Source organism: Hakea prostrata, chromosome 8 (assembly GCF_041222555.1).
Source record: "Hakea prostrata isolate BN-2017 chromosome 8, UWA_Hpros_2, whole genome shotgun sequence".
NCBI lineage: Eukaryota > Viridiplantae > Streptophyta > Magnoliopsida > Proteales > Proteaceae > Hakea > Hakea prostrata.
In genome coordinates this window covers 3,871,589-3,883,182 of record NC_142607.1, presented here as the reverse complement: position 1 = coordinate 3,883,182, position 11,594 = coordinate 3,871,589, and the positions used below count along the sequence as shown (strand labels likewise).

Sequence of the window (11,594 nt, the reverse complement as noted above, 5' to 3'; positions counted from 1 at the left end):
TTCTTTGAACGAACTTGAACAAGCTGATTCTATGCTCAAGCTGGATTTTCTCCTCTAAACTCCTCCTTGTTCACTAGCTTGATGGTATATCCTTTATGACTTAGCAAATATGATTATGATTAGGGTTACAGGAAGGACATAACATTCTTTATATAGGCAAATCCATTAAACCGACCATCAAGATCTAACGGTCCCTATTAACCTACACTAGCCAATCCGCCAATCCATATAAGAGTTTTAGTAATCGTATATTACCCATATCAAATCAATAAGAAACCAAATCAAAGTGTAACACAATCGATAAAACCCATCTTTTTGAAAATTTCCTAGATGTCAATTGCATTGTTTACTAACGGAAAATACTTTGTAGGGCCTACAAATAAAAAATAATAAAACATCTAACAAAATAAACCTAATCACCTTAATCCTATGGGCCTTGTATAATTTGTTGTCAACAGCCGTCAGATGAGACAATCCAGACTCCTTGACCCCTACCCCTCCATATGACAAGATTTGAATGATTTTCTACCAAAAAAAAAAAAAGTCAAGATTTGAATGATAAAGATATATTTTTTTCTTGTGTAACGATTTGAATGGTGAAGATAATTGGATAGAAAAGTCATCATCAATAATTAGATTTTAAGGGTGAAAATTTCCCTAGATAAACCGGTCTCTTGTTCGGCCCAGATCTGATATTCGTTGAGCCCGGTCTAATGTCATAACTCATAAGGGCTTGGGCCGGCATCAGGTTCCAAAAAACCCTGGGTAGTTTCACGTCATTAAATACGCAGGAACCGTACTACGTAACTTCCCCACCCTGAGTCTACCGACCAAACGGTCAAACATTCTAACAACACCAACTTCCGATCTAATAAATGCAAAATTGTCGTTACAGATTAAAAGAGAATGATCAAGTAAAAATGCAAAGAAACGAAATTAAGCTAGAATAACAATCAATTAACAGAAACTTCACAAAATAAATAATGTTCTACACTTCTACCGAGAGCGCGCAAACTGCACGCTACCCTTCATGTAGAGATCATATCAAGTCAATAGTAAAGCATTCAGTATACTGCCTCTGAGTGCAGTTTCAGGCAAATGAAGGAACCCTAATTTGAAATCTGACAATAGGGAAGGACATCTCATGAACAGAGATATTTAGGATTCAAGATGCAGGGGTAGTCATGCTTTGATTGTCACACTGCACAAACAGATACCAGATGGTTTAATTGCAGAGGTTTGCCACTCGGAACCTGGGGCTGCTTCGGGATCATACGATAATGTTCGGTACTCAGGATCCTCCTCCAGGGAGAAGAGCAGCAGCTTCCCGTCCAGTATCCCAAATCGAAAGCCAATCTTCGAGCTCCCTGCCAATGGAACAGATACCATCTTCCATGAGTTGTCAATCGCGTTGAATATGGATAGCTTACGCTGGTTCTTCCACTCCATGCAGAAAAGCCTCTTGCCCAGCACTGCATGTGCTGTGACCATGGCACACCCATTCTTCATCTCGCACCAAGTGTGATGCTCAGGATTGTAAACATCCACAAATCTTGAGTTGCCGATAGTGAAGCGAGACCGACCACCCATGATGTAGAGCTTCCCCTCAAATCCACAAGCAAAACAACCCCACCTTGGGCAACGGAGACTCTCTATTAAGATCCATTCATTTTTCATCGACATCATACACCTCAGCACTTGAGAGTGTCTCGCCATCAGCCCCATAGCCTCCTACTGCATACACCTTGCCATCAACTTCAGCACAAGCGAAGTCATAGCGAGCCACATTCATATTTGCCAACATGCTCCAGCTGCATTTAGGGAGAAACAGTTACAACACTTGGAGGTTATAAAGTCATTCAACACATCTTTTTTATTTTGCTGCAAAATGCAAAGACAATCTTCTACAGCACAAACTGCAAATTCTTCCCATAAACACCCCAACCAAGTGCAGCTACACGTGGTAAATTGCTGTCATTTTACTGCTCAAGAAGTACTATCCACCAATAATGGTATGCATTATAGCTAATTAGCCAAGAAGCCCCTATCTCCCACCCGAACTCACCTTGGACACACAAGGAAAGGAGAGGGGAGGAAGAGGGAAAACAAAAGAATATTTTTACTAAACAAAAACACAAATAACAATTCTTTGATAAATGATTAATAACCTCAGTTTTGTTTGGTTTCTTGGAGACTTCCTACTCATCATATAGAGATGCAGCACCTGGAGCAGAACCAGAAAACAGTCTGCATGTATCTTGTAGGACAAGAAAGTATTGCCAGTTCCAGTTGGACAATCCAGGAAGCAAATATCATCAAACACATTCATGAAGGAAAAGAAAAATTAGCCAGCCACGATGATAGGACAACCTACGAGTTACTAAGCAAATTGATTCCAGACATAGGAGGGACCCATCAGTCATAAGCCTCTAGAGTCCAGACTCCAGTACCACTAGACATGCAATTTGTACATAACAATCATGTTAGCATGCATAACAATGCCAAGAATAACTATTTCAATCCGTATTTTCCACTCTATTTTGGGAAATCATATTATACATCATTGTGGAAAAAGACAATAAATGAGATAATATGTTTATTGGATTCTACACTGCCAATTTAAATAAGTTTTCCTCAGTTCAACACATTGTATCAGCATCCTACAAGAACTTAGTGACCCAGGCTGCATTTAGATTTAGTACCCCCCCCCCCCAATAAACTACAATGATTGATGGAATTTTCTTGTAGAATAGCTATGGTTAAACACCCACTCCAATAAGTCTGTAGCATTTTGTTTCAGTGGAGCAGAAAAAGGACAAAGGGGAAAGAAAGACATAACTTCACTTTCCTCAATTCCAGAATCTGAAAAGTAGACATGATGCCAGACATGCATTGAGGCTCAAGCACCCTCAGCAGGAAAAGATTTAAATTATATATCATTAAGATGAAATAAAAGCACAATTCATGGAAGAAAAAAACAGTCTTTTTGCATACTTCATCAACATCACAACTTCCAGGATAAAACAAAAATGAAGAAAAGGGAGGGGGAAAAAGAATCAAACTGATCAACTCACTAGGCCTTATTCTAACAAATAAGGTAGATTACAAACCTGTTAAACCATTCAGCTCACTTAAAAGTGTCAAAGCATCTAGAGTTAATCAATAATAGAAGGTGCACTTGCAATTGTATGTATCACTAAAAGAGAAAAACGAAGCATACCTGTTCAGACAAGAATCGTACTGATAAACATCTGCAGAGACAACTGCCGCTTCTTCACAGACCGAATAGCCAGCAATAACAAGAAGCTTTCCATCAAGAACCACAACTCCAAAACCAGCTTTCACTGGACCAGGCATAGGAGGAAGGAGCTGGTGATCATTTCCCAAAGAATTCAACACTTCCCAGTGGCTCCCCTTTCCATCTGTATCTCCAGCTAACACATAAAGCCATTCCTCTAGCTTTTCAGCCTGTTTCCTCACCGTAATGAATTCCTTGCTTTGAATAACTGATCTCCATGTTTTACAGACAGCACTCATTGCTGGAAAGTTAGTGCGTGGAACAAGTGCCAGGCAGTACTTTGCCACATCATCAGAGAGACCAGGTAAGATAGGGCAGTATGGTTCAGCAGGTGCAAGAGATGTTAACTGAGGATTCATTTTTGGACAATTTGGCAGATCTTTAAGGACTGCCGTAGAGAAACACATTTCTAGATCTGTGGATAGTTTTTTGCTATTTGCAAAACTAGGCATTCTCTAAGCTGAGCAGTTGCATGAATCAAAGGAGACTATGTGCCTCTCATCCACTATCGAATCAACCTGATTATCGGAAAGAAAACACAGTTCGCTGAATGGAAGAATAACATCTAAAGAAACTCATGATACCCATCACCTATAGGGATTTTAAGAGACCAAGGCATGAAGTATGTCAGAGAGTTAATAATCTGAATCGTAAATGATAAGGATCTTTTGGGTGTCATCCAATACGATTCAGATGCCATGCCAAAACTTCTCCTAGAGCACCTCTTGCCAAAAAATTTGCTCAGAGTAAGACTAAATTTCCCATTGTTTGAATTGCCCAAGGCCCCACACATTGCCCAAATACCTGCACACCATAAGATGTATAAGATATCTGAAGATCTGAATGCCACAGCATCCAGAAATTAGTAATAGACAAACAAGAGACAAAAGGAATATGACAGAAAACGCACCAGTCAATTCCATAGAACCTTACAACTTTTAGCCCGCTGTAACTTCCATTTAACCAAAATTCAGAACCACCTGAAAAGAAAATCTAATCAGCATGATCTATTCCTTGCACCAACTTTTATTAGTCCCTGCAGATCAAGGCCTTGACACTGTATTCATTTGCAGGATGAGGGGAAGGAATAATAAGAAAGTTAATTTCTGAATTCACTGTACAACGACAAAAGCCACTACCTTGCCCTCTCATCTATCCTCACCAGTGAAACAAATCATGTTAAAAAGCATTAACAAATGAAAAGATTAGTCTTTACTCTTTCACATGCGAAATTATAGATGTAAAAATGGTCCAACAAACAGATTACTAGTCTGGACAGAAAAATCAAATCAGACAACTGTCTCAGCCATTAAAACTACAGTTTGTGCAGGATTTAAACAAAACAGACGTCATGATAATAAATGACAACCCAAAAATAATAAAAATCAAGGTTCAGAAAACAAGATCCAAAAAGATAAAAAGGAGATTGAAAGTAGGTGGGACTTCAGAATACAAGTGGAGGAAGAAACACTAGAAAAAAGGGGGCAACAGGAGCATTTGGGGATTATGAGGGGAAGACAAGTTGAGTATTGTCAATCAAAAAATTTTAGATCTTGAATCCCATAAATGGCACCTGATAGACGATTAATAGCGAGGAGGAACAGAAGTTCGGATCACATTCAGATGCATGGCCGTCTGCTCTGAATATTCTACAGAACCCACTTAGCGTAAAAAGCAGACCCAGACAAAGATTCAATTTTTAAGGGAATGATAATATACGAGGAAGAACAAGAAATCTGCAAGGCAAATAGGGATCAATGAAGCTCAAAAACGAAGCAAAAAAGGTACAGTCAGAATAAATATTTCCCTAGAACGAACGAACAAACAACATTAACTAAACCCAAAAAGAAGACAGGAAAAAAACTTAGCAGATAGATCGAATTTACTGGAAGAGCTTAAAATCTGCAACAGCAAACAAGAAACGATAGTAAACAAAAAATAAAGAGTTGAGAGTAAAGATTACCTGATGAATTAACTCTGAAGATGAAGAAAATAATGAATGCTCTCTCAGAGCTTGAAGTTGTAGTTGGCTTAAGAGGTACTCGTTCAGATCTCCAACAGCGGAATGTGAGAGGAAATGCCGAAATGGAGAGGCTTTTTAAGGACAACAGCTACAGCCCACAACGGCTGAACAGAAGAGAAGATAAAATTGACAGGACCTTCACACGTCACCTACAAATATAGAAATATGTGAACGCTGTAGGAAAATATATATTAAAGAAAGAAATAGAAAAAAGAAAAATCTTCTTTTCTATCGGTCAAAAATTTATCCCTCAGAGCAAAAATAGGGAAATTTATCCACAGACATCCATATCTTGTAAATGTATGATATGTATCTAATATTATATCCAATGGTTGAGATTCATTTATAATTCATATTAAATATTATAATTATTTTTTTTTTTAATTACGTGACTTGTAAATGGACTTCAACCATTTGATATAATATTGAAACACATGTCACACATCTACGAGGAAATTGATAATCAATTTTCTTGTCAGGATATTGGTCGCAAAAATAGGTAAAAAATTGTAAGAAATATATTTTTGTGGACATGAAGACTTCCCAACTAGAGTTTGGATTCTTTAGTCTTTAGGATTATGATGGAATTTTATCAGGTCCGCTTCTTCTTAGAAATGAATCATCCATTTTCCTTTGAATGAATGACACTTATTCATCAATCGCATCCAAAGGTTGAGATTAAATTAAAATATATATTTTTTTAATCTTTTAAGTCTTACTTTAACCTTTGGATGTGACTAATGGATAGGTGTGTCGTTCATCTAAAGGGGAATGGACATGATAAAATTCCGAATTAGGATAGGGCACGTGTATTTACAGTACAATAAGAGTTGAGCTCATTGAGGATTCTATTTTTTATTCATTTTATTAGTACTCATAGAGAGTCTAGATTGCCTTTTCACCAGGAAACACTATGTGCTCTGATGATGCTTTTTCATTACATGTTTCATGTGGGGAGCATGTGGGATCTACTGAGAATCCCGTTATTTAGTTATTTAATATGCTTTAAACGTGGATTCTGTATAAAACGTGTGTGAAAAAACGTCAAGGCTCCTTCAACGAAGAAGTGATCTAGACTCCTGAGAGTAGGTCTCGCATTTATTATATGATGATGAAGAGATGTAATGTGAATATAGACCTCTACTCAACCGGTAGAGAATTCATAATGAAAAATAATATTAATTTTGAAGTAAGTTATTTTTCTTGTCTATGCGAAGTCGAAATAATTAGATGTTGCAATATTCACGCATTGATTTCTATAATCCACACGGATTTTTTATCTTCACTAGTGTACACAAATTTTTAAGGGTTGGTGTTTCAAATCACAATGCGAGCTAACTATATTATATATTATACAAATTTTTTCACATTAAGAAGAAAAATATGTGAAGTTCCTTTGAGGCATTTCAAATTTCATAGAAAATGTTTTTTTGTTTATTTCAAATAAGAGACAGTGCACAAATCCATAGCATGTCGTTTCAAGTATGTTGAAAGTCCTTCGCTCATTTGTTGATTAATTTAATTTACTCATGACCCTTTGGGTAAGATTCCCATGGAAAACAACTGAATATATAATTAATGCATGAAGAAAAAAAAAATAAAAATACATTAAAGGGACGGTGAAGATTAAACTTGAGAAATACCAATTTAAGTCGGAATTATTTATTAAATATCTAATGGTTAGAAAATCACATCAATCTTTCTAAATATTGACGATATTGAAACCAACAAAAAGAAAAAGGTTATTTGTCATTTTCCAGTAATAAGGAAGATGATATATGTAGCACAAAAAATTTCTTTGGTTTCTTTCATTCCAAATAGCACTGTCAATCTATTTTTATCTTCTCGAATACCACAAAGCTCTCAGTTCCAAATAAATTGACAATTGAAAATCAAGAAGAATAGACAAGTGAAGGCTTGTGAGGATACATATCCATCGTGAGAGTGACATTTATCTTACCCAGATACAATCATTATCGCTAGCTTAGAATCAGTCATATGGACTTTTGAAGATCGTGTATTTCTTTATTTTTGTAAATTTGTGAAGAATAAAAAAATTATGATCTTTCATGAATTGTTTATTATAGTTTTGAATGCATATGGGGGAGGTGCAACTAGGAGAAAGAGAGAATTTTCATTTTTCCTTAAAAGGGTAAGGTAGGTTTTGCATAATATCTTTCTTATTCCTCTTTCGATCTTGTAAATATATTTTTCATTAACTTTGGATTCGTATTACTACAATTAACAAGTGGTGTGACTATCTCTTCAATTATTTAAGTATCTTAGTTTTCCTCCACTCATCATGATAAAGGAATCTCTTGATTTTATTATTCAGAGACTCTAGAATTGAAGATGAAATGAGAGTAATACATCAAATCATTATGTAACTTGATTTTTTTTTTTTTTTTAGATGATTTGAATTGATTTGTATAATTATGGTAAGTGAAGGGTTTTACAAGTGTGGTTGTGATGGTGGTAGGCAAATAATGAACTTGTGGTTGTTAAGATGGCAATGGTAATGAAATTCTGGTTGTTGGAATGGCTATTTTTTTTAATCTTTTCTCTTGAGGGTTTCCTTGAACCAATGGTATGTGGGGACCTGTGTTTGTCTGCGTGGAAAGCTTCTCTGTTTTGATGGGTTTTTTTTCAAATTTTTTTTTTAAAGAAAAAAAGAAGTCTTGGAGAAGCAAACAAACAAGGTTATCTTCACAGCTGCCAGAGGTGGACCAAATCTGATTTTGTGATTCATAAAAGCTGTAACCAAACAGTGTGAAAGGTATAAATTATTTGGAGGAAAATTTGGGGTGTTCTCAGGGGTTCTGAGAACATTCATGTGCTTCTCTTTCTTCCCTGTTTCCTATAAAATGATATACTCTCCATGCATTGAACCTAAAAAAAGAGAAGCATTAGTGGGGTCTATCAAGCATGCGCTGCTGTGCAGGCAATTTAAGGTAGGTTTGATAATTCATTGAGGGTTTGGATATTTTTTAATAGACTTGTGTGGGTTGACCAAAGAAGAACCGGATCAATCAAACCTTGGTCGGACCACGAATAAAACGAAGACACTAAGCAAGGTATACAATTTGAATCATATCCAACCTCCTCCTTAAAGATAGGGATAAGGATTCGATCAAGTCGGGTTACTATTATAATCCAGATCGGACCCCACAACTACAATCCAAGTAATAATGTCTTGGCGGATAAGATTCCTCTTCCCAGGAAATTAGCAACAATTACAGAATTATATTCGAACTCCATTACTGCACAGTTAAGATATCTCTCTTTAAATCTAAAAATACCTACATATTCATCACCATCAAGTATGCACTCTTAAGTTATTGAATACATTGAGAGATTGAGCTTGAGTTTGCTTCTTTTGTTCGTCCGACCTAACTTGTTCGTCGAAGACGAAACTCGACCACAACAGTCGAGCAAGTTTTTGTAAGTTCGAGTGTTTCGACCAGGGGATACATTCTACAACATCACCATCATTTGTATATACCAGATCTTTGTTTCGATTTCTCTGTTTTGAGCAACTCCTAGATCTTTGCTTCTGCAATTTATTTTCTTCTGTTTTCATCTTTCAATTTCTGTCTTGAACAACCGAACCAGCCATCCAGCATCGGCAGCAAACAAAATAAATTTCAAATATCGATTAAACTGGCTTCATCTCTTAGCGATCCAGATTTTTGAACTCATATTTTTCGATCCACCACCGATGGGATGTCGAAAGAAGAAGAAATTGCAAAAGCAAGAGAAATTTAGCAAAGTTGTAGATTTAAATTTGGAATTTACAGTTTCAAAATTGTAGAAGTAGATTAGGAATTGATGTCGATGAGGCAAACTCCTCTCTTAGCGATTCAGATTTGCAGAGCACGGGAACGGGAACCATCAGCATATTGGGGATTTGGGGTTGAGAACTTGGGATATAACGCATGGGTTCCTCTTCCTCAGGCTCCTGTTAAAATTAAAAAGTAACTGAAATGTCCTTGAAATGTCGGCAAAATATCGCCGACATTTCGGATTTTGCCTTGTTTCGCCAGCTGCCCAAGTGAACCATCAAACCGAAACAAAATTTTATATTTTGAAAACTGTGTCATTAGGGTTGAGAGTTCTTAAGTTTTTGATTTTTTGTTTGTTAACTCCGGTTTTCAAGGCTTTATCCTAATTAGTCCTGGCTGTGATGGGTGAGTCTCCCCCGGAGTTTTTATGTTTAAAATGCTAAAAATCATGAATACCCTTCTCCAGACTCGTTTACTTCAATTAAATCCGTACTCAATTTTTACTTTGAGAAACAAACATAACAACCATTTGTTGGTGCGTCAAAATTGTTTATTAAAATATAAATTTTCATAAAATTCAATTTATGTTTGAAAAATCACTTGGAAAACAAAACAAAGTCTTATAAAATGATTTTTTGATCTATTATTTTCTTTCTCGAAACAAGAAGCGCTAGGACTGTTTTTCAATCGGTTATCAAAACTAGTTTGGCTTTTCTCTAGATCAATGGTTTAGATATATTTTCTATTTTAATCTTGTAATGAGGAGAAGTAACTTCTAATTGAGAAAGTATAAGCCGAATTGGTATTTTATAAGATTCACGTTTCAGAAAAGCATGTCTCTTATGGGGAGATGGGAGATGGGCTGCCTACATAAGATGGGGGTTTTTAATTTGCTTTTTCTATTTTAATATTATGGGGGTAAGAGAATGTTAGGTTTATTCATTATAATTTATTTCTAACACGAAAATTTTAATTTGTTCAAGGGGCATTCATCTAATCTGTAAATACAATCATTGGAGCCCAGATCGGCGATCTTGATGTTTGTGCTCTCTAAACACTTCCTGATGTAGTGAAAATATGATGGAGACTCATTGGTTCACTCCTGATCCGGGTCTTGTTCCTGAGGCCAAAATAACAGTGAAAAGTGGGCTGCTTCTAAGAACGGGACGCCACCTCTAATTATTAAGTCAGTTTAGATAAGAAAATGAGAAACTTCTCATTGAGGAATAAATGCTCGAGAAGATTAAAAATATAATGTTTTTCAGTAGTTAATGCAGAAGAATAATGGTTGGAGTATTCAAGTCTTACCTTTGTTCAGGAGTAGTTATGATATATGTAGTTGGTCCATACCTAAATTGATAGGGGAAGCTTCATAACCCTACGATGACCATAGCTTAGATCGAGGGTGGAGATGGCTTATTTAAAGAGTCTTGCACAGGAAGCTAGCAACATGATTTGGTGATAGCTGGAGATCTCACTGCGAAATCAGGGAGACAATATCAAGGTTGATCTTGATTCACAACAGTTCCTAGCAGGGGGACAAAACGTGGGTACGCAGTACTCGAGGTCGGCCTTGGTCGAATGGAAAGCTTCCACGCCAATGAAGTGCATTCAATGATCCTCAGTGCATTCAATTCTGAAATAAATGTTGGGGCTTGACATCTAGATAAGGATACGCCGAATCTATTGTTAGCACTGCTTCTACCGAGAAGCCACGTAATAATAGTTGTGTGTCATTGTGATGCAAGATTCTTGGCTCATCAGCTAACATCTCTTCCAAGAAGAGCCATGGCTGAGAAGCGTTAGTTGAACTATCTCAGACCAAGATTGAGCCCTTGGTTTGATTCAAGCGGTCTTCTTTGGTTCGGAGGTTTGGATCCGTAATGACCATAACATTTCCTAACCACATAATAAAAATGGGGGTTCATAGGGTACCACTATAGGTCCTACCACTCTTAAATCTTTTTTTTTTGGTAAGCCCTACCTAATTTTGTGACTAAAAAGTGTAAAGGGAACACAAACGCGAGGGAAGATGATCTAAACTCCAATCATTGGCCAAGAGTTATTGATTATAGGTTATCAAGATGATATGTTTTCCCATCCCCTAAGTCTATGGGTCATCAATCCCTTGAAGATAACAAAAAAATATCAGTGGTCTAATTGATTCTGCCAAAAAATTGATGCCCAAAGATGGATAAAATGTAAGGGAGGTAGGTTGGGGATTCTAGGTATAAAGAATAAACTTGACATTGAAATTTAATATATTTACTTGGGCATTTTTATGAGAGGAAAAAAAAAAACTTGATATTGAAATTTATAATTTTTTTAATATTAAAGAAAATAAATTTTATTTTATTATTATTACTATTCATTCGGGCAAGCTTACACGCATCTTGATTACATTCTTAGAGGAAGCTTTTATCGTCCGCAAGAATTAAACCCATGACCTCTCCACTGAAAATTATAGATCTTACTACTCTACCAACCCTGC

At 36.4% G+C, this 11,594-nt stretch overlaps 1 protein-coding gene across 1 annotated transcript; it reads right to left on the bottom strand.

Annotated features, from left to right (window-relative positions):
- Nucleotides 1–600: 600 nt before the first annotated feature.
- LOC149006348 (Galactose oxidase/kelch repeat superfamily protein) lies at nucleotides 601–5,448 on the bottom strand. Its single transcript, XM_089166341.1, is given in 5 exon segments — nucleotides 601–1,674; nucleotides 1,676–1,811; nucleotides 3,221–4,102; nucleotides 4,209–4,278; nucleotides 5,262–5,448. Coding segments are annotated over 3 exon segments (1,158 nt in total). The 5' UTR covers nucleotides 3,751–4,102; nucleotides 4,209–4,278; nucleotides 5,262–5,448; the 3' UTR covers nucleotides 601–1,182.
- Between the last annotated feature and the right edge of the window lie 6,146 nt (nucleotides 5,449–11,594).